The sequence below is a fragment of the Callospermophilus lateralis genome, chromosome 4, assembly GCF_048772815.1.
Source record: "Callospermophilus lateralis isolate mCalLat2 chromosome 4, mCalLat2.hap1, whole genome shotgun sequence".
Lineage (NCBI taxonomy): Eukaryota > Metazoa > Chordata > Mammalia > Rodentia > Sciuridae > Callospermophilus > Callospermophilus lateralis.
This window is the reverse complement of record NC_135308.1, coordinates 8,773,542-8,797,088: the sequence shown is the minus strand read 5'-3', so window position 1 is coordinate 8,797,088 and position 23,547 is coordinate 8,773,542. Positions and strand designations below refer to the sequence as shown.

The window sequence follows — 23,547 nt, the reverse complement described above, 5'->3', positions numbered from 1 at the left end:
ATAAGGCTTGAACACAAATATAAGTCATGAGTTAACTAATCACTCACTTCATTTTAACTGCCTTCGTTGTATGTACAGAGTTTTAAGCCAGCATAAGGAAGCAGTGAAGGTTTTTAAAAATCAAAACTCCTGCTGAGTTTGCAAAGTTCAAAATCTAACTTAACGGAGCACACAATTGCACTCAGGGTTGTGAGGAGAACAAAGGGCACAGGATGTCCCCACTCAGAGACTGCAAACCCACCTGGGCCTTGGGACAGTGCTGTCCTGCCCACTTTGTGGATTCTTTGAATTGCAGAGAATGATAACACCAAGTGGGTGGTTTCTAAATAATGGGTGGGGCCACGTGTTCAAAGTGCGGGTTGGGAGCAGAGATTGGGGACTGGAGGAGAGTGTGTCAGTGACCAGCAGGGGGCTCCTGGCCAAAGCCCAGGAGAGAGGCCAAGGCCAACTGAAGGGGCCTCATGTTTTACACCCAGCCAGGCTATCAAATGAGCACATGCTGATAGTCTCAGGACCTGTCCCCTCTCTTCTCCTCACCCCTAAATCCCATTTACCCAGAATTTGAGATAACAAATATCAGCTGAGCCACCCAGCACTTCCTGAACACGCAAGTTGCCTCTGTTAATGAGGTTTCATGAAAACCCTCAGCAGGAAAGCGTTTCATTAACATCTGTCACCGCTTATCAGCTCAGTTTAGGCCCACATTAGGCATCGCAATCTCCTGGTGGGAAGGAAAGGCAGCCGAGCCCTTCCCTCCTCGCTTCCCTTTCTTCTGTGACATACTGCCACTGCCATCATGTGGCTGCAGCAGGCACAGCTGCTCCCTTCTAGACAAATCCTGCAAACTGGTTTTAGGACTAGAAAGATAGGAATAAGTAATGCATGGGGCTGGGGCTGGGGCTCAGTGGTAGAGCACTTGCCTCGCACGCATGAGGCTCTGGGTTTGATCCTCAGCACCACATAAAAATAAATAAATATAAAATAAAGACATTGTGTCCATCTACAACTAAAAAGAATTTTTTTTAAAAAAAAGAGAAAGAAATGCAAAGGCACTTCTCAAAGTAAACCAAAGGAAGTCTCCAGCAGTCTCGATTTAAGACTGGCTTGTGTTCTAGGACTGTATTTTCGTACAGTGGCCATTTGGAACTTGAGACGCATTTCCATCTCAGAAGAAGAGCAGGTCTCCAGCGCAGACCTAGCACAGAACTCTGTCCCAGGCATGCCTAGTTGGCCCTTTGTGACCTCTTCTCCCAGTGGTGCACTGGACTTCCAGCTTAGGATGGCCTCTTGCCTTGCTCTGCAACAAAACTTGTTCCCACCTCTTCTTGCTCCAACTAGACATTTTTCTCATACTTTGTGGGTAATCCAAGTCCTCAAGTAGCCCTGTGCTATGAGCACCTTGGATCCCTGATGAGGCAGCTGCTCCCAGACATTCCTCACTCTCCATTTGCTGAAGAGAAGGAAGGCGGCTCCCAAGATCTGCCACTCTCCCTGGTGAGCACATCCCAAGTGCTGCACTGGAAATACAAAGGATCCTAGGACAGGAGTTCTGCCTTCCAGGGAGCCAGTCCAACAGGGAAACGGATGAATAAGTCCAAGGTTACATCCGAGGCTGCCAAGTGCTGGAGAACTTCGTGCGGCTCTCTCTTCTGTAAAGGGCTTGTATGTGCCAGGTGCTATATTAACTGCTAACAAACACGAACCCACTACTGGTCATCTAAGGTAGGAACCAGAATTATCCATTTTACAGATGAGGAACTGAGAGGCTAAGTAGAGCTAGCAAGACACAGGACCTGGATGTGAGCCCAGAGTCCTTAGAATGAGCAGGTGAGACAATCAATGCGCATCCAACCCTCGCATGGGTCTGGCGTGCCTGTGTGACAGATGAGGAGCCTGTGTGGCAGCTCGCTCTGCTGTGAGGGGCCGCTCTGAGAGGCCAGAGCAGCAGAAGAGACGAGTTCAAACCAGGGACTGGAGATGGCGTCTCAGACAGAGAGTGTACGAGGCACGAGATGGAGAAGTGTATTCTGGGCAAAGGGATCAGATCAGCCAGTGCCAAGGGACAAAGACAACAAGAGTGTGGTGTAGTTGGAACTGTATCCACTGGGATGAGACTCGATACAAGGGTGATTGACAGGCAGTGAGCCTGTCAATTGGAGCCAGTACTCAACCAAGTCCTTGTAATTCCTCCTGGAGGCCACGGGCATTATAGAATTAAGTATGAGGTGACATCATCGGATTTGGAGATGGCTTGGAGAGAGGCCAGATCTAAGATGGACTAATTAGAAGGTCATTACGAAAATAAGGCAATAAATCTCAACTAAGGCACCCGCCCTTGGGATAGAGAGGGGAAAAAATTGAATTTGAGATGCATTCCTGGGTATAGATGTTTGTATTCGTTGTTGCTAGCCCGAGACATCCCATCACCTGAAGGATAAAGTGCACCTCTCGTAGGGCAAGCAAGACCTATTCCACCTGGACCCCCCCCCCCATTCTTCAGGGACCTGCCTCAGGAGCATGGGAGTGTCCCAGTACCCACATCTGCTTACCATCCACCTGGGGCTGTGATCCTGACTTCCAGCTCCTTTGGAATTGCTGTTTCCTGGGTCTCCTGGATGCCCTCCTGGCAGACTCTTTTTCAAAACCCAAGTCAAATGCCAACTCATTGGCTTAACAAGTATTTACTGAACATCCTGACAGTCTCCATCCTCTTGGTCTGAAATGCTTCCATGACGCGCAAGAGCCAGGTGATTTCCCAGCATGGACACTGGGTCATCTGCAGGTCCCTCCTCTCTCCTGTTGGGGGCTCCAGTTCACATCCTTCTCATACCCACCCTTCTCAGACATATGCACCACCTGGGAATCTTGCTGAAAACACAGATCCTGGTTCCCTGGCCAAGAGGTGGGGACAGAGAGAGTGCATTTCCAACAAGATCCCTGCTGGTCTGCAGATGCATTTGAATAGGAGGACCGTATACATTTTCTTCAGACAGACTATGAAAAAGCAACAAAAGCAACTATTTCTGACAGTGAACTCTTTTTTAAAGGAAAAGTTACTTAAAATAAAATGCACAGAATCTAAATATTCAATGTGATGGTTTGGCAAATGTATTACACCCTTGTGACCTCGAGAATGTTTATATTTCCAGAAAGCTCCCTCATTCCCCTTTCCATTTAATCTTCCAAATAAAGGTGGTTCAATGGGGACCCAAAATGGTGTAGTCCAAGGAAGTAGCTTTCTGACTCAAGAAGTTTGAGCCAAGGAAAAACATGTAAAGAGGAACAGGAGAAACTCCACACATCCGCAGGCCATTCTGCAGGAAGAGTGTAAATCCCTGTCTAACTAATCATTGGAGCTACTGTCATACAATAGTTTGTTTATTTTCCAAAACTAATGCCATATAGCAGGCCCTGTGCCTGGTGTGGAATGACAAGGTGACCACCATGGCCCCGTGGTCAGGAGGTCCACTCTCTTGGTCTTTTCTGGCTGCTATGACAAAATGCCTTATCAACAACAGAAATGCATTCCTCATAGTTCTAGAAGCAGGTTCATTATCTAGTGAGGACCTGTTCCCTAGGCCACAGATGGCACCCTCTTGCCTGTCCTCTCATGGTGTATGGGGCTACCGAGCTCTCCTGGTTCTCTTTCATAGGTGCACTAATCCCATTCACTAGAGCCCCCCCCCATGACCCACCCACATCCCGAGACCCCACCTTCCCTACCATTACCCCCAAGGATTGGGTTTTCAACATATGAATTTTGGAGAGACCATAACATGGGCTCACCTTTGGGAGGAGCAACAGACAAGGAAACCCAGGAAGTTCCCTAGAAGAGATTTCAGGGGCGTGAGCATTTGGGCCATCCCAGGAAGAGCTGGGGAGGATGACGGGAAATTCCTGAGTCGTTGATAAATGTCAGATTTTCCTCACTCTTGCAGAGGACTTTATAAAACCTCCCTACAGATCTCACTTCATCGTCATAACAGCCCTGTGACAAGATAGGTGGCACTGTTCCCCTCCCACAGCAGTGGACACTGAGGCTTGATTGAAGTCACATGCTGGACAGCTGCAAAGCAATGCCTTTAGCTCCCTGGAAAACTGTCCCCACCACCCCACAGCGGCTCCCTGAATGGAGTGGCAGGAATCTTGGGGCACTCTCCTCAGGAACCCAGTCCCCAGCCTGTGCAGGGACATTAGTCCTGGATGACAGGACCAGGCACGGGCACCCCCTGACATCTGCTCCCTCCTAGAAGATGAATCTCAGACCTCGGCACTATTCCCACTGGGGGTGACTTTCCTGCATCCCCTGGGTTAGGACGCCCCGCCCCAGCCAGCTGGCCTCCCCAATGGCTGTACTAATCGCCACCCCCTCATGTGTTTTAGCATCTCGCTTCCTGCATCTGCACCATGAAAATCATGCTTTGTGACCTCCTGCTGCTCAGCCTCCTCTCCAGCGTGTTCAGCAGTTGTCCGAGGGACTGTCTCACCTGCCGGGAGAAGCTCCGCCCAGCTCTGGACGGCTTCAACCTGGAGGTAGGTCCAGGAGGTGGAGAAGCCACCTTCTCCCCCTCCATCTCCTCTGTCCACTGGAAAGCAGACCCTGGGTGAGAATCTCAAGCCTCTCCCAGAGGACAGAACTTGCCCAGTGTCATGTCACCAGGAGGAAAGAGATGTGGACACTTTCCAGCCAGGAACCCCATGACATTTCTACCTTAGCACCTTCAAATAAAGACCTGCTGATTGCTGCGTGCCACACACACACCTGTAATCACAGCTGCTCCGGAGGCCGAGGCAGGAGGATTACAAGCTGGAGGCCAGCCTGGGCAACTTAGCAAGACCCTGTCTCAAAAAGTAAAACAGGTTGTAGGTGTGGCTCAGTGGTACAGCACTTGCTGAGCCTGTGCAAGGCCCTGGGTTCCATCCCCAGCACCACACACACACACGCCCCTGCTCATACTGCCCTACTGTTCCCAATATTAAAGTAATGCATTCTTTTTTAAGTTGTTTTATTTGTTCTTTTTAGTTCTACATAGCAGTAGACTGCATTCCAACATATCATCCAAATTTGAAGTATAAGTTCCCATTTTTGTGGTTGTACATGATGTGGAGTTACACTGGTTGTGTATTCATGAACGTAGGAAATTTATGTCCAATTCATTCTACTGTCTTTCCCATTCCCATCCCCCCACCCTTCCCTTCATTCCCCTCTGTCTAATCCTGTGAACTTCTATTCTCCCTCACCCCCCCAGTGCTGCTCATTGTGACTTACCCACATATCAGAGAGAACATTTGGCCTTTGGTCTTTTTGAGACTGGCTTATTTCACTTAGCAAGATAGTCTCCAGTTCCATCCATTTACTGACAAATGTCATCATTTCATTCTTCTCTATGACTTAGTAATATTCCATTGTGTGTATGTACCACATTTTATTTACCCATTCATCTGTTGAAGGGTACCTAGGTTGGTTTCATAGCTTAGCTATTGTGAATTGAGCTGCTATAAACATTGATGTGGCCATGTCACTGTAGTCTGCTGATTTTAAGTCCCTTGCATATAGTGAGGGGTGGGATAACTGGGTCAAATGGCGGTTCCATTCCAAGTTTTCTGAGGAATCTCCATACTGCTTTCCAGAGTGGTTGCACCAATCTGCAGTTTCACCAGCAATGTATGAGTGTAATGATGCCTTCTTATTTCAGAGAATTTGGCAAATTTGGAAAAGTATTAAAAAATAAAATCTAAATCACCATTAATCCCAGCAGTCAGAGAAAGAATTGCATCTTTCCCCCATTTACTATAGTCCACCAGGATAGCGCTCCCATGTCATGAAGTTATTTCTTCCAGTGAATGTAGCATAGCTTGTTTAACCCTTCCCTGCCTAGTGAACATGCCCTCCATTGTTGACCCTGCAGACCATTCTACAGTGGCCATTCAATGATCTGAAATGTTCTGATATATTTTAAATTTCCAACTCGTGGTGCAAATCCAAGGTTAAGTTGTTATCCATTAAACTAATTTCTCACCTCCTCTGGCTTCCGTCTAGAGAGTTATTCCTCTCCTGTTAACACCAGCATAATTCAATTACCGCTTCCTTTGAAGTCAATTAAGCGTCTTTCAAGCTGCCACGTCTCAAACCCCTCAGCCTTTCAAAACAATCAAAAGCAGCTACTGTTCCTGAGGCAAATGTGCAAGCGTGGAGCCAGCCATGCTGGACTATCATGGGCCTGCTCTCAGCTCCAGCTCCTCTGGCCCCGGGCCAAGGCTGTTTCTGACCAGTAGAGGCCACAGAGCAGCCCAGGGGACTCACCCTCATTCCTCCTCCTTCTCCTCCATCAGGTTTTCCTCAGAGACTGACCCTGACCATTGTCCGGCTCCGCCCATTGTCTCTCACTCAAGAAGGCCGTCCTCTCTAGAGTCTCGTGCCTCCTTCATGAGCCTCCTCCCTGCTCTGACTCTCCTTATCCCACCTCCTAGCCTGGCTCCTCTTCCTCTCCCCACTGGACAAAACAAGGAATTGCCCTGATGGCCCGCTTCCTGGCTCCTCCCTCCCTCTAGGGTCGGTCCCACCTCACGTCCCTACCTCCTGGTCCCCCCAGGCTGCAGGTAACTCCCAAAGGTCCACCTGACCGCCTCTCTCCAGGCTCAGTTCCCACATTACCATTACCGGTCACTTTCCACCGCTCCTGGGACATCCTGCCTTCCCTTCCCTGCCATCTCCTTCCTCCCCTTTTGATAAATCCTGCTCACACCTCAAAGCCCGGATTGTCTCACCTCCGAGGAGAACTCTGTGCTGACTCAGCCTGGCGAGGTCACCTTGAGGTGGGCTTTCCTCTGACTAAGGCCAGAAACATGAGGAGGAGAATTAGGGGTGAAGCCAAAACACCAAGTAGGAAGAAGAGTTGGAGCCAGAGACTTCTAGGAGACCCATCCAGAGACAGGAAGGTCAGGACCAGGCAGGAAGCCTAGACAGGTGTCATGGTCAGGCTAGTGGCCTCCACCAGAGGCCCTGATGCTTGGGGAGGCAGAACAGCAGCAGAGGGTTGCTGGAGGTGTCTGCCTGGCTCCTATCCGATGATGGCGTCCCTTCCCCACCTTCCACTCATGCCCACCTGCCCCATACCAAAGGCCCTTGACACTCACCTGCCACAAACGATGTACAGCTAGAGATGGCTACTGTAGAGCATGGAAAATCAACAGCACCGGGGCTGATCTCTACACGGTGACCTTAAAACACACGAGCAGATTTCACTACTAACTTCCACATCCCCAGTTTCCTTAGCCAATCTGATCTTCCCCAAGCCTGATGAGAGAAGGAAATGAAGTTCTTCTTTCTGGGTGATGCTCACCAGCTGTGCTTGGCTGCAAACCCCAACCCAGGGGGTTCCGGTTGTTACTGGCACCTGCAGGTCTAGCTCTGACCCTCAGGTGGGAGCTCTCTGTACCAACAGATCTGAGTTTCCCAGCACATGGCCTGGTGGGTGGCACAGAGGCTGCTGTGTAAAATGTCCCCTGGAAACAGATTCTAGGACACTTGGTTCTGGTGGGCACATCCAGTGTGGAGCTCTGACATCAGAGACCATGAAGAATATGGAGCCTGTTTCCATCTCTTCATTGCATCTCAGATCTTCGGGGTCTAGAATCACCCATAGCTTTACTTCTTTGAAACTAGTCAGAAAAATGAAACAACAGAAGTCTCACAAGCAAGGACAGATGCTTCAGCGTGTCTGTGCGCCCCCGCCTCCGCCCCACCAACCTGGCTGCCCACTTGTTTTCGTTTCTAGTTTGTGTCCACTTTTAATCTATTCTTAAGTTTAATGAAATGCCAAGGACACAGGACAGCACATCTCATTCCCAAACCTGGCAACCTTTGAGTGTGTCCACTCTGAATGATGGGGGAACTCATTTCAGCAAGGGTCACCTCGCGGTCTCTCCATCAGATTACATAATTCTGAGCTCTTCCCAGGATCCTTTGGACTTTTGGCTTCATCAGAAATTTTTCTATTTCTATTCCTGGTAGTTGGTCCAAGAATGGCTGGCTTTTTTGTTAGACTATAATTTTGGTTGGTAAATGACTCACATACCCAAACCCATTGCAACGTCTTGGCCTCTTACCTAATCATGTCAATTCATGAAGAAAAAAAAAAAAAGAAGATTCATTGAGTTGTTTTAGAAATGAAGAATAATGCAACTAACCCCTCCCACCGAGGCACAGTCTGGGGAAATACATTTAAAACTTCTTAAAACCCTATTGCAAAACAAACCACCTTCTGGTGGACCTCTCTTCATGAGATGAACATCCTTAGGAGGTGATTTGTTCTTTGTGTGGACTTCTTCTTGGCTGTGCCTCTGCTGCCCTACCAGTGTTATCCCTGGAATATTCTAGCAAAGCCTCTTAGAGCAAGTAGCTACCAAACATCTCTTAGACAGAAGTGGTTGAAGTCTAGCTCACGGCAGGAGCTAGACTGTCTTTGTGACCTTCTTCTTTTCCTTCCAGAGAGCTCCTATGTCTGTTCCTCACTTTTACCCTAATCTTTATTTTATTTATTTATTTATTTATTTATTTATATGCTACAGATGGAACCAAAGGCCTCACACATGTTAGGCAAGTGCTCTACCACTGAACTACACTCCCAACCTGTACCCTAATCTCTGATCCAGACATCCAATGGCCCTTTGCTCTGTCTCCTCACAAGCTCGCTTTGCAGATCAATTTGGCACCAATCTGGGACTCCAGATGCTCCTGCAAACTTTGGCTTAATATAGCAATGTCATCAGCACGGGCTTCGAAAATGCATCCAGCTCACTTAATAGGCCATTAACCCATCTCTGGAAAGCGGCTGGTGAGGCCCCCAGACCACAGGGTTAGGCATTCAGCTCATATGCCCATCTGGTGCTACAAATGCTGTTGTGAATTTGGATCCCTCCTATTTGGCCCCAAACCTTCTCCTAAATCAAGAATTGGGATGATTTGGTTAGCATCTAATTTACCTAACAGTGCGTCCAGTCTGCATATGGACTGTGGCATCTGGTTTGATCATAAAATTTCATTTTCTCTGATTGACACCAAATCTAATTACCATCTGGGCTTACAAATCCAGGAGCTCACAGCAGATCTAGTCCTATCTAGACTTATCTCTCCCACCTGTGTCTGTTCACGGAAGGAGCAGCACAATTCAATAAGCATTTGGGGTCCTACTCTGAGAGGAACAGGCCAAGCGCGCCCATCACACTTTTGTGATGCTATCCACACGTCCCTGATTTCCCATGGGATATAGTAGAGCAGGGATTTTCAAATTCACCATTGAGGTCCACTTGTGGGAAACGGTTTTAGTGAGTTTCTTCACTGTTGTGACTAAAAGACCTGACCAGAACAACTGTGGAGGAGGAAAAGTTTATTTGGGGGCTCGCGGCTTCAGAGGTCTCAGTCTATAGATAGCCAGCTCCATTCCTCAGAGCTCGAGGTGAGGCTGAACATCATGGAGGAAGTGTGGCAGAGGGAAGCAGCTCACAAGATGATCAGAAAGCAGAGAGAGAAGAGACTCCACTCTCCAGATATAAAATATAGACTCCAAAGCCACACCCCCAAGGCCCACCTCCTCTAGCCACACATTACCTGCCTTCAGTTACCATTCAGTGAATCCCTATCAGAGGATTAACTCACAGATTGGGTTAAGACTCCCACAACCCAATCATAATTTCCTTTAAACCTTCTTGCATTGTCTTACATGGAAGATTTTGGGGGACATCTCACATCCAAACTGTAACAGGAACCATTCTCTGCATTGAAGGAGTTTTACTCATGCTTGGCCTCTAGGTGGCGCTAGCGCACACACACACACACACACACACACACACACACACACACACACACACACAATGACGACCAAAATGTCTCCAGGTGCTAGAATGTCTACTATTTAATAGAAGGTGAAGACTCCTAAAGGCACTTCAATATAAGTGAGATGTGGCCCCTCGCTTGTTATACTCGGCCTTAGGAGATATTGCAATTATTTATATTAAGCATTAAAATTATGAATTAAGAATTTTTGATGGGAACACGGAGGAAGGAATGAGCAATTCTTCCAGGTACCGTACCTAGAAGAAGGTATCATAGAGGGGCAGCACTGGATTGTGGTTGGGTCCCGAGGGAAGGATGGCAGGAAGTCATTCCATCAGAGAGTAAACAGTGACTAAAGGTAGTAGGAGCAGCCCTATGTCCCTGGGGGCACGTGCATGGGAGGAATTGGAAACAAGGTGTGCGCTGGGCCAGGTGCTAGAGGGACTCGAATGCCCTGATCAGGAGTCTGGAGCTATTTCATTTACACAATGTCAGACAGTTGTGAACGAGTTGTGATTAGAGTTATTTCTCAGGAGGAGTTTTCTCCAGGGACCTAAAATGGACTCGATGGTAAAGATAGAGATGGAGAGCTCAGCTGAGGAGCCACTGTGCCCTCAGAGGGAATGGAGAGGAGAAGCCGACCTGAGTTACCAAGCAGATGGAGGTGGGACGAGAGAGGTGAAGATATACCCAGGGTTTAAATGTCTCTCAACTGGGGAATAAGGTACCGTTCAGGGAGAGACAGAGAAACCACGCAGAAGGGCAGACTCAGGTGGGGAAAATATCAGTTAGAAATTGAATTCACCTGCTAGTACCAAAGACCTAAAGTAGCAGTGGCCTAAATAAGACAGAGAGTTGGTTCCTCATACGGAAGGGATTCCAGGGCTAACAGGAGAGCTCCAGGCTCCTGCGTCTTTCTGCTCTGCCTGCCTATGGCTTACCCATGCCTATGACTCCACCCTCTGCATCACCCCATGGTTTCAAGATGGACAGCTGAGAACCAGCCAAGATGTCCACATTGCAAACCTGAAGCTGGAGGCAGAGGAGGACCGAGGAGATGGAGAAGTTCTTCCCAGCTCAGTCAGCCCTGCTTTACTGGAGGCTGCATCTATCATTTCCATTCTGGTTGCTGGTCTCCTCATTCTGTAGGGAAGGTTCAAAACTTATCTGTTGCCTTCAGGAAGAAAACAGTGTTCTGTTAGTACTGGAGAAGGGAGATGGATCCGGGTGGGGAGTTAGCAACCTCTGACCCTGAAGGTGCCCAGGGAGCCAGGCCCAAGCTCCATAATAGTCAGCTGAGGGCTGCCCAGCTGCCTGCTTGCTCACCGTGTCAAATATGGGCTGAAGTGGGGTTTTCCCTAAGGCCAGAAACATAAGGAGGAGAATTAGGGGTGAAGCCAAAACACCAAGTAGGAAGAAGAGTTGAAGCCAGAGACTTCTAGGAGACCCATCCAGAGACAGGAAGGTCAGGACCAGGCAGGAAGCCTAGACAGGTGTCATGGTCAGACTGGTGGCCTCCACCAGAGGCCCTGATGCTTAGGGAGGCAGAACAGCAGCAGAGGGTTGCTGGAGGGTCTGCCTGGCTCCTATCTGATGATGGCATCCCTTCCCCACCTTCCACTCATGCCCACCTGCCCCATACCAAAGGCCCTTGACACTCACCTGCCACAAACGATGTACAGCTAGAGATGGCTACTGTAGAGCATGGAAAATCAACAGCACCGGGGCTGATCTCTACACGGTGACCTTAAAACACACGAGCAGATTTCGCTACTTACTTTCACATCCCCAGTTTCCTTAGCCAATCTGATCTTCCCCAAGCCTGATGACAGAAGGAAATGAAGTTCTTTCTTCTGGGGCTGGGGTTGTGACTCAGTGGTAGAGCGCTTGCCTAGCACGCATGAGGCACTGGGTCAGAGCCACATAAAAATAAAACAAAATAAAATAAAGGTGCTGTGTCCATCTACAACTAAAAAAAAAAAAAAATTCACATTTTTTTTTAAAGTTCTTCTTTTATCTGATGCTCACCAGCTATGCTTGGCTCTGAAAACCTGACTAAGGATATACCAGGGCGTAGTTTGGGGCACCTTTATTCTGTGTTAACTTACTATTAACCTGGAGTGAGTCAGCCTCACCTCTGATCCCTGATTTCCTTGTTGGTAAAATGATGGAACTGGGCCAAATGGTGCTGTGTTTCTTTGCAATTCTGAAATTCTATGAACCTTAAAAAAAAAAAAAAAAAAAAAACACTTTACATTAACTACTGCATAGTTCTTGAGAAATGATGCTTCAGAAGCGTTTGCATCGGTGCCGACACAGGTGACCCTGGGACTCAGCTCCTCCCCCACCTTGAACTCACAGAGGTTCCTGTTTCTTTTCCCTTCGTCCCCTCCTCCCCCGTTTTTGCAGGTGTGCATCTTCGAGTGTGAAGAGAAGATCTTCCCCAGCCCTCTCTGGACTCCGTGCACCAAGATCATGGCCAGGGGCCCCTGGCAGCTCAGCCCTGCTGACCCAGAGCACGTGACAGCTGCTCTTTTCCAGCCAAGAGCCTCGGAGATGCAGCACCTGAAGCGGATGCCCCGTGTCCGGAGCCTGTTCCAAGCACAGAAAGAGACAGAGCCTGGCGTGGACGAGGCTGGCGAGGTAGAACAGAAGCAGCTGCAGAAGAGGTTTGGGGGCTTCACCGGGGCCAGGAAGTCGGCCCGGAAGCTGGCCAACCAGAAGCGGTTCAGTGAGTTCATGAGGCAGTACCTGGTCCTGAGCATGCAGTCCAGCCAGCGACGGCGCACCCTGCACCAGAATGGTAATGTGTAGCCGGAAGGGGAGCCCCTCCCAGCTGCACCTGCCATTGCAACCCATGAGTGAGTTGGGCACCGATGAGCTGGGGGCAAGAAGAGACCCCACACACCCAAATGTCTTAGCCTTCCCCCAGGCCCAGAAGCACATCAGCACCACACACACACACACACACACACACACACACACACACACTCCAAGACTCCAGCTCCTGGGAGACTTGAGACTTGAGAGGGAAATTCACCTCCCTGCCTCCTGCCCACCCTTTTCCTGGGGAGCAAAGATTTTCCTAAGATTGCTGCTTGAGGCTGACCACTCCCATTTGGAGATCGGTTACCATGGGGATAATAGTAGTATGTTAAGATAACTAATTCCTCTATAGCTCTCCAGGAGCTTAGTTACTATGGGGACAGATAAGTGGACCAATTCTCTTATCCAGTTGCCATAGCAACCATTCAGCTCACCTTTCCTCAGAGACTATCTCTAGGAACCAATAGCTGAACCTACTCCTAGCCATTCAGAGGCCGATTTCTGTGGATGTGATGTCGCTATTTCACCTTCAGAGATGGCTTTTACGTCTCTCCCTTTCCTTGACACTGTCTCAAGGTATCTGTGTTGACTCCATGAAAACCATCAAACTTTCCCATTTCCCCTGCCAAGGATTTTTTGTTAGAACCAGGAGTTAATGCTTTCTGCTTTTCTTTCTTCTGTAAGCCTTTTGTCCACCCTATCACCTTGCCTGGAAAATGTGGTCACTGGCATCATCACCAAGCAGGACCTCTAGAATTTGGCCCAAACTGAGCTCTTAGTGTGTACAATATGGACTCATGATGTCTCTTCCTTCCTCCAATTTGCTTCTTTGTAGGGTACCATATTTTTGTTTTGTTTATTTTTGTTTCTCTCCTTTCTCCCTTGTTCTCTCTTCTTCATCCCGGGCATGCTCATCTAAGTAAATATAATACATATTGGATAACATACACCAAAGTCCTAATTAATTGCCCAGTCATTTCAAACTCAACCCTTTGGGCCCATTAACAAATACATAACTTTGAGTGGCTCTGGGAACTAGCACAGTAGAATTTTCTGAAATTTTAAGAAAAATCTTGACCATGTGCCTTAATTTGTATATGGGAATACGACCATGTACAGAGTCCCACATGCCTTCTTAAACAGCCTAGAAACTTGGCCTAAAGCAAAGAACTAGCCATATCAATAATCTTCTTCCTTCAATGTATGTTAATCCATATGTTAATCTATGGCGTAGCAGCAAACTACATGGATCTTTGCTGGTAGCCAGCTTGTTTGCAACCAGCCCATCCCCACATATGGACACATGTATTACAAGTTGTGAGAAGGCTGGCATGCTTAGTTTACCAGAAGTACTAATCTCCCAAGGTGCAGAGTAGACCTGCACTGTGTTCTAAGTGATACTCCTGAACCATTCACAAGAATTATGTTTCTTTCTAAGCTGTATTTGCACAGAATCTAATGACAAATCTTTCAGAAGTAGCATGGATTATTGGATTCTTGGAAATCTTAAAGACATTCTTTAAAGTGGCTCTTCAAGGACACGAAAGCCCATATCTAATTCTGAACCATCATAACATTTCTCCTTACCTAGACAGTTTAAATCAGTCCCGTTAGCAGGAATCAATTTATTTGGTTAAAAAAAAGAAAGAAAGAAGAAAGGAGCTACCCAGGCGATCAACTTTTCTATTGTCCTTCCAACTGAGGAGCTGAACTAAGGCTGGTAACCAACTTCTGTCCACTGCTCTGCAAAGTCCCTGACGGAGCCTCTGGCAACATTGCCAGCTCATTTGGGTGTTATTGATGGCTGTCTTTTCTCCTTGTACAGCCCTGTTTCTTATTTCTGCAGGTGCACGGCTGCTGGGTGCAGTATGGACACGTTTTACAAGTCAAAACAGGCAGCTGGAGTCTTGTTTTTATCCCAACCTGGCCTGTGTGTGATAGAGTCCACCATCTTGGCCGACTTCCATTGCCAAAATTGTTCTTGACTTCTAAGACATCCAGTGGGAGGGAATGGGGCTCCTGAACCCTAGAATGGGATTAGGAGCCTATTTGAAAAGTGCAATGGGGTCCTAGAAGGTGGGCTTTGGGAAGCCAGGCCCTGCCCTAGACAGCAAGGTGCAAAGGGCACAACTGGCCTCGGGGACTCCCTTCCCCTCCCCTGACCCTATGCCTTTGACTCTTTTCCACCGCCTCAGGACTTGACCCTTTAGACAGTGGGAAATTAGCAGATTCATTCATGGCCAGGTATGAGTGACATCAGGCTTGAAGAGCACTTGTCCTGTAAGAGAACCCCAGATGAGGACACAATTGAGCACGCATTCCGAATACCAGGAAGGAGGAGTTTCAGGGAAGGGGACTTGTCACTATGCCTTTCAAGTCAAAGTCCACTGACCTCCCTTTATGAGTCCTACCAGTGGACTCAGGCTGGGAGGACGGGAGCGACATGGGAGGGCATTAGGAACCCTTGGGACGGTAGGAATTGGGTTGATTGCTCTCCTGGCCTCCTTTTGATGGCTCTAGTCATTTGAGCAAATAGGATCAAAGGGACAAGAAAACCATTAGGTTTGCCATTTTCGTTATTTCTGTCTCCCCAGGCGTCCAGGTGATCCCCAAAAGAGCATGTGTCCAGCCCCAGACCTGCCGGCTGGGAGTCAGGATTCCTTCATCGTCCAGGCGCTGAGCACGCAGACCCGCGGGCTTTGCCTCCAGCTCCTCCCGTCCGGCCGTCTCCCCTCCCCACGGCATGTTTCACCACCGCCCGGCCCTCCTTGATGCTCCATCAGAGTGTATTTTTGTAATTCCTTCAGCTACATTCTAATGGCCCCATCTTTCCTCCTCATCCACCTCTTGGCCTTCTAGGGGCCGGGTGAGAGGAATATGGAATCAGTTCTGGGGCCTTGACTCATCACTGCCATAACTTGTTTGTAAAAGAGCTGTTCTTTTTGACTGATTGTTGGAAACAACTATTTCTCCATTAAACTTCTACTGAGCAAATGGTTAATAAACTGGTTTGCTGTTTTTAAGTGACGTGACTAGGAAACACAGACTCCACAAACACGCTATAGGAGCCGCCTCTCCCAGGAAACAGAGGCAGAAGCTCACGGTTCTGCATCGTATAAAGTAGGGCAAGAGGCACTAGCAAAAGCAGCCCCAGGGCGCTGTGCCAACGGTGGGAACTGAGGCACACAGCCATGTGAAGGCACAGGCAGGAGGGACAAAGGGCCAGGGGTTCTCAGACCCGTGTGCATCTGCACCAGGAGGGGTCCAGGCTGCTGGGGTGCACCCTGGTTTCTGAGTAGATGGAAACTTGCATTTTTAGCAAGTTCCAGGTGATGCAAATCCTGCCAAAGCTACTTTTGTCTCCCACTTAACACTAAACATGGTGAAGTGTGTGACTGTCAGAACCTGGCCAGGAAACATGGGGAGCATCCACAGTAACTAAACATCTACAAAGGCAGAAAGCAGGTCCTAGTCTGGGTTTTGCCCCTGTAAGAAGATACAATTAGATGTCCCTCAGTACCCACAGGGAACTGGTTTCAGGGCCCTCTGTGGATACCAAAACCCAAGGATGCTCAAGTTCCCTACAAAAAGTGATGTATCTGTATAAAGACTTACACAAAACCTCCAATATGCTTTAAATTGTCTCCACTGATAATACCTAATACAACGTAAAGGCTGTATAAATAGTTGCCGAGTTGTATTTTTGGGGGAATAATAAGTCTGTACATGTTCAGTACAGATGCAATTTGTGGGGGGCAGGGGGTGGTGGATACCAGGGATTGAACTCAGGGGAACTCGACCACTGAGCCACATCCCCGGCCTTATCTTGTATTTCTTTTTTTATTTAGAGACAGCGTCTCAATGAGTTTCTTAGCACCTCACTTTTGCTGAGGCTGGCTTTGAAATCATGATCCTCCTGCCTCAGCCTCCAGAGCCACTATGATTGCATGATTACGGGTGTGCGCCACCACGCCGGCAGTACAGAAGCAATTTTTTTAAAGGTGTTTTCAGCCTGCAGTAGGTTGAATCTTCAGATGCGGAACCCACAGATATGGAGGGAAAACTACCACAAACTGAGAACATTATGGGCTTACAGTTCTGGGAAGTCCAAGACAAGGGGCCATATAGGCTGCATCCTAACATGGCAGAAGGACAAGCAAGACAGAGGTAGGGGGAACTTCCCTGTTCATCAGGAGCCCACAACCACAGGAACTAACCACAGTCCACTCACCAGGCTGCAGCCAGGACCTACTTGCCTCTAAGAGGCCCCACCTCCTAAGATCCTTACATTCACTATTAAATTCAACATGCACTTTGGAGGGGACACTCAGACCCCAGCAAGAGGTACAGGAAGTCAGCAGATGGTAAGGCCTGTCAGGAGCTAGGGAGCCCTGGCAGGGGTAAGGGAGTTCTAGAACTCCTAAGTGCATCTCTCTGGAGCTTGCAGTAGAGGACAGTTATTCACACACGGGGAGCCGTGCGGTTCGGTACCCCCATTTCTCTCCCCTTCCCACTTCCCAACTTTGTTCTGGTGTCTCCTGCGGACCCCACCAGGAGCTGGAAAGCTGGAGGGCCCCCTAATGCCACCACAAAGACCCCCATCACCAAGCCTCAAATGCATAAACCAGTCCCTGGGTGGGATATATTTTCTGCTTCAAAGCCCCGCCCACCGAGGCCAGCTTTGCCAGCCTGTGGGCCTCCACAGCACCCAGAATCTATGACTTTAGCAGGCAGACCATGCTCAGAGTAGAGTGCTATTCTTTGGACATGTCTGAATATGTCCCTCAAAGGTGCCAATGTTGGATGTGCGGTCCTCAATGTGGCAATTGGGAGGTGGTACCCAACAGAGGGCCCTAGGTGTGTCCTAGAAAGGGACTCGGGGTCTCCAGCCTCTCTGGCTTCCTGTTTTCCCAATGTGACCCATCTCTCCCTCTTACAGGAGCTGCCACCATTGCCATCTGCCATCAGGCAAACAGCCAAGGGGTGCCCTGCAAGAGCTTGACCAGGAAGTTTGGATTTCCAGTCCCCCAAACTGTGAGCTAAATAAACCTTCTTCCTTTATAAAGTCAGCCTGCCTGAGATATCTCATTATAATAAGGAAAAATCTACCATGTGGCCAGCGCAATGGTTTCATTAATGAGGTTCTTGGCATAAAAGTTAGCTAGTGAGATTGAAATAAACACACAGACTCAGTCACCTTTTTTCTATGACCAGGTCCGAGACGGCTCCCCTCTCTGGTTCCCTCCTCTAACCGCCCAGCAGGGCAGCAAGGATTACTCAGGGCTAGCAGGAGAGAGAGAGCGAGCACGCCAGGGAGTAGCCTTTTATTGGGGAGCAAGAAACTCAGGGGATAATTCCATCCAATGAAGGTTGAAGGGGGGCCGCACTCCAAGGTCAGGGTCAGTGATTGGGCCTCCGGGGTCAGTGGTCAGTTACACCCCCACACGGATGGGTTCTCTCAACAGGAGAGGGCCGGGAAAGCTCCGACACAGCCAGAGCGCCTCAGACCCTAACCGGGAGTCACCCAGTCACGTGTGAGAATGGCTCCCGACAGAAAAACTGACTAATACTTAGGGTATTAGACTTATTTTCCCCTATATCCCAAGCCCCTTCCTCAACACACTTGGGAATATAGTCCAGAATATATTCCCTTTGTCAACATGAGCAGTTCAAAATAGTTACTGCCTGGATCACAGCCCTGGTGCCATTATCTCCCCATCTGTGATCTGGGCAAGCTATTTAGGTTTGGTGCCTCCCTCTCCTCGTTTGTAAAGTAGCAGCAACAGCAACGCCCTCGCACAAGCGGCTGGCCCAGTTCCTGGCAAATGTTACCTACTGTTCTAGAGGGTGACATGCTGGCACTCGTCTAACACCAAGGACACTGAGACGCTTACTCTTTATAGGAGCAGGAGGAAGAAAAAACACACCAAGTCAGACAATGTACCATTTTATTCCTTATAAAATATATTTCATATTGTTGCTGTAAAAACATTACATTTCACATTTTTTTAAAAAAATTTTAACAGTAAAAATAATACTTGGAAGACAGCTGGGCGGGGGGGGGCGGGGGTGCCAATAAAACAATTCACAAATGGGATTATCCCCCTTTTTTTTTTTTTCTTTTTACCCCTGGTGAAGTCAGAACCTGGAATGACCAGAAAGGAACAGGACAGACTTCTTCCAACAGAGTTCCCATATCTGATAATGTCCTTCAAAAAGTCACCGACTGCTCACAACTCAATGTTTGAGGTTACACGATGGCCTTCAGAGAGGGGCTAAAAGTCACCTCGTTAACTCTAAGCTGTGTTACTTGAGAGTCCTTTGACCCCCACCTGAGCCGTGCCCTGACCGCAGACATGGTCTGGACTCTGCACTGAACACACACGGCGGAGACCCAGCCTCACTGAGGCTGCTCCAAACACAGCCCCGGCTCTGAAGGCACCTCAAAGAGAGCCCGAATACGGGGAACGTCACTGGACACTTTCCTTAGGTAACTGCTTTGCAGATGAGTCCTGTTACTTTCAAATGCACACCTGCGGCACCTTCCTCCAGCCAGATTCTGCGGCCCAGGGGGCTGAGAAGCAGGGAGAGATCGCCGGGTCGACTCACCAGCCACCCCCACCCTCCCAGGAGGAACAAGCGGAGCAACCCCAAGGACAAGCCGCACGTCAGGAACCAACATAAGAGCAACAAGACGGAGAAGCGGGTGGACGGAGGGCGAGGAGGCCCGTGCCACCGCAAAGGGGAAGGAGCCGATGCAAAGGGAGGCCGCATGGAAAGGAGAAAAAGGACAAGAACAAGAAAGCCACCTCAGCTTTTAAAGTGTCCCATCAATTCCTTCTCTCTCTCCTCCTTTTCTGTCTTGGGTACCCACGGCGTGAGAAGCCAGCCTCACATGGAGAACATCTTTGTATCCAGTTTTTATCTCCAAGGTCCAAATGCAGGCAGGGATTAAAACAGCTCTGCTGACGGTGAGACTCAGCCGAGCCGGGGTTTAAGGGGGGGGGCCTCCTGCACAGTCCCCACATGTCCACATGCCCCCGTGCTCCCTTCCCCAGTAAGATCTGAAGAGGGACAAGGTGGGAAGTGGGGCAAGAAGGCCATCAGCTCTTAACTCTTTTTGCAGTCGAAGAGACACAAGAGCCTTGGGCCACCTCCGGCTGACCTGGTTTCAAGCTTCACCAAGAAACAGAATCCCATATACATCTTTCTCCTAAAATATAAAAATATATCCCCACCCCCACCAAAGACACTCTTGCATAAGAGGGTCTGTCCCTTCTGTCATTAGCCCAGGCCACTATACCCTTCACCACATCACACCCCTATTCTTAGGTTTGCAGGTTTGGTAATGCTTCATGTGTCTCAGATTGAAAAACAGACATTTATTTCCCACGTGAAGCCACCAACAGAGCGTCAGCAGCCAGGTGTTTTCACCTGGGACAAAGAGGACAGTCTCAATGATAATCAAAGGTGGACACTGCTGCTCAGGCTCAGGAGAGGTGGATTGGTGGTACTCCCTAAGCCTGTGACACCTGGGACATCGGTCCAGGACTCATGTCTGAGACAGCCGGACCCCGGGTGGTCATGTTCAGCAGGCCACAAGCATTGCAGCCAAGTCGGCTGGGAGGAAGGAGAGACTCAGACAACGTCAGGGCTTGGCCCACTCCGTCTCCATTCATCCCTAGTTGGCACTAAACTCCCTCAATCTCTGCCCTCGACAAGAACAGCCTGGCAGACTGACCTCAGTGCAACCCTCTCCCCCAAAGCCCTGCGGCCTCTAGAGACACCAAGGGCCGAAAGGGCAGGAATGGCTAACCCACCCCTGCCTTCCCCTTGGACTTCCCGAATCTCACTCCCACAAGGACTCGCCTTGACCTTCTTCAGCCTGCCTTCCGCACAAAGCCAAAAAGGGGAAACCCCTGGTGAAGCCCAGAGACGAGAGCGCCTCCAGAGTTTCTCAGGGCCACCCACACAAAGGGCTTCCAAATGAACCAGATGAGATTCAACGGTTCTGGCCTGTCCTCCCACACGGGAGGGAAGGACCTCAGGGGGCTTTGTTCAGGTAAGGACAGTTCCCCAGACACTGAGACCTCTAGCACTTCCTCCAGGACACAGAAGGATGGTCAAGGTAGTGTTGACCCGCCCCGTCTCAGAAACCATCAGCCTGGGCTCAGCGATTTGAGGTCAGTCTTTAAAAGCAGACTCGTCTGGGCTTTGAAAAGAAGTCATGGAGCACTTGTTGGGAGGCAGCCCAACCTCTGAGGAAACCCAGATTCAAATGCTGTCACCTTTGAAGGGTTTTCCTCTTCCTTCCAAAAGCTGTTCAGACAGGGAAGAGGAGCCACCCCCCCCAGGAGGCACACGTCTGCTGCCCAACCCACCTGTGGTCCTGCCTCATGTCACCCCCAGCCAGAAACTTCCTCATTTTTTTAAGAAAAAGAAATTCATCTTGCTCACAGTCCTTTCTGGAAAAGTTGAGACAACAAAGGATCCACCAACTCGGCAGGAAACAGGACACACAGTCCAGTACAAACCAGTGCCCCCAGGGCAGGGCAGGTGGGAGGGACTAGTAATTCTTTGGTCTCTGGTTCGCTGCAGAATACCCTCCGTCAGTCTTGGCTCTCTCCTATTTTAGGGGAAAAAATATTTTTGCTTCTTTTTTTAAAAAATAAAACGTTCCCACAAGGGGGAGAAAGTGTTTTAAGTGTTACACTTGAGCCAACAGAGTGGGAACCACCCGCTCGGGCTCTGCACCTCTCTGCTTCCCCCAAGGCCGACTGCCATCAGGCTGACGGGCAGGGCCAGGAGCAGAGTGGCTGGCGGCTCAGTCCAGGAAGCGCTGGCAGGCCTTCTTCCACCGGCAGGCCGTGCACCACTGGTCCCGGTGCTCGATGCCGTACACCTTGCGGCACTTCTTGGCCTCCCCACGGGCTTTCCTGTCAAAAGAAAAAACAAATGCAGAGTCACAACCTGGACGGCACCAGGCAGGAAGCTGGGCAAACAGGCAGAGGCTGGAGGGGTGCCTCCCAAAGGCCCAACGGGTCAGAGGCTCAGGGGTCAGAAGCCAGCCCTTCCAGTGTGTCCTCCACCCGGAATCCCCTCTGGGGACCGATCCTACTAACTACCGTTGGTTGAACTCAGGCTCCACACCATCAGGAGACGGGGAACAAAAACCAAAAAAACACCCAGGCGTGGGGGCACACGCCTATTATCCCAGTGGCTCAGGCTGAGGCAGGAGGACTGTGAGTGCAAAGCCAGCCTCAGCAACTCACTGAGGCCCTAAGCAACTCAGCAAGGCCCTAACTCTAGATAAAATGAAACAAAGGACATAGATGTAGCTCAGTGGTTAAGGGCCCCTGGGTTCAATCCATATTACAAAAAAAAAAAAAAAAAAAAGGCAGAGTACAGCAGCAGACATCTCACCTGGCACTGCCCTGGGCCCGGGGTGGAGAGGTGACAATCAGGTGAGACTTTGCTGCAGGTGGAGGCTGCGGCTCGCTGAAGCTGAGTGACCGGCTCCGAACCTGGGCATGAGGAATGGGGCCGTAAGGACAGGCTGTGAGCACAAGGGCATCCTCCAGGACAGGAGGCCACACTTCCCGAGCTCCTGGGTGCACTGCTGGACCCCACAGCCAGTGCCAACACAGGAGGCACAAGGCCTCCTCTGGAAGGGCACTGCGGGTAGAGAGGCTCACAGCAGCCAAAGGCAGGTTGGGGAGGCTGCAGCAGAGAGGATTTAGACAGAGTTCCCACACGTGGAACAAGTGAGGGCACCCTGCTGCCTCAATGGCACCTTCTAGCAACTGGATTTTGCAAAGCGTGACACCTCCCTATGGCGCATACTTGAGATTAGAGCCCAGCACATGTGGTGTCAACAACTTATGATTCATTTTAGTTCAGACGTAGCAACCGAAGGTGCTGGTCCATGCAGACCTGGAGATTTCTGATCAGCCACACAGAGCTTACAGAGCCATCTTCTGACTGTCCCACATTCTCCCCCTTCCTCTCCTCTTGGCGTTAAAACCCTAACAAGCACCAACACTCAGAGGCAGGGAACTGACCCCAGCCTCCCCAGTGATTTTCTGGGCAGGTACCTTGCCTCAGCTTCTGAGATGGACTATGACCAGCTGAGGAGTACTGGGCGGGGGAGGGACGACACGTGGAGAGCTTCACAAAGTTTGGGGTCCAGAGGCCCAGCGACAACCCCCACCATGGTCTGTGTACTGAAGAGATGGCCAGCAGCCCTGCAGGGGTGTGCAAGAGCCCTGGCCTTGTACCGGTACCCCAGAGTGCTGAAGGTCACTCACCGGAGAGAGCGGGGAGGCAGCGGCAGGAGCAGCAGCCCAGCTGATGCTGGTGTAGATGTGGGGAGAGACGGGGATCTGGAAGGATGGCAGAGCCTGTGAAGACAAGGACTCGTCAACTGGGGTTCCAGCTCAGAAAGTCCCCAGTCTGCCCAGCATGCCTGTAAGGTCACGTTCCACAGCAGAAAGTGCACCTCTGTCTACGTGAGATGACTGGGAAGATGTCCTGGGGCACACCAGAGGGGTCCTCCCCGGAGCAAGCTCAGAGCACCCAGCTCTTCAAAGTAGTATCCTCGGTACCAGGCTCCAACCTTGCTTTGGAGCCCTCGTCTCAGAGCTGGTTACATGCCAGGTAGGTGACTCAATCCCGCAGGGCACCGACTTCTCGGTTAGATCACCTACCAAGAATACGCCACAGGCAGATGCCAAGAAAAGTCTAAAACATCCGAGTGTGGGAGGAACTGGTGGAATACAGCACCGAGTCACCAGGTAACTGTGTGGTCAGGGATGTCCGGTTTAGAGACCCTTGCAAAAATACCAGACACATTGTCCAGGCACCACAGGGTCAGCTAGAGCTGGACA

At 49.8% G+C, this 23,547-nt stretch overlaps 2 protein-coding genes across 2 annotated transcripts in view; one reads left to right on the top strand and one right to left on the bottom strand.

Annotated features, from left to right (window-relative positions):
- Positions 1 to 4,407: 4,407 nt before the first annotated feature.
- Pnoc (prepronociceptin) lies at positions 4,408 to 12,649 on the top strand. Its single transcript, XM_076852268.1, has 2 exons — positions 4,408 to 4,533; positions 12,245 to 12,649. The coding sequence occupies exons 1-2, from the start codon at positions 4,408 to 4,410 to the stop codon at positions 12,647 to 12,649; spliced, it is 531 nt and encodes a 176-aa protein (XP_076708383.1).
- A 6,023-nt stretch (positions 12,650 to 18,672) lies between these two features.
- Positions 18,673 to 23,547, bottom strand: part of Znf395 (zinc finger protein 395) — a 37,040-nt gene continuing 32,165 nt past the window's right edge. Inside the window, exons 8-10 of the mRNA XM_076852267.1 lie at positions 22,969 to 23,061; positions 22,085 to 22,185; positions 18,673 to 21,597 (exon numbers count right to left, since the gene is read on the bottom strand). Of these exons, the coding sequence (XP_076708382.1) occupies positions 21,486 to 21,597; positions 22,085 to 22,185; positions 22,969 to 23,061 (306 nt within the window). The 3' untranslated portion in view covers positions 18,673 to 21,485. The remainder of the gene's footprint in view (positions 21,598 to 22,084; positions 22,186 to 22,968; positions 23,062 to 23,547) is intronic.

Excerpts from the sequence above, each read along its gene's own strand:
- Pnoc (XM_076852268.1), top strand. The coding sequence starts at position 4,408 with ATGAAAATCATGCTTTGTGACCTCCTGCTGCTCAGCCTCCTCTCCAGC. Across the intron at positions 4,534-12,244 it reads TGGACGGCTTCAACCTGGAG|GTGTGCATCTTCGAGTGTGA; the intron begins GTAGGTCCAGGA and ends CCGTTTTTGCAG.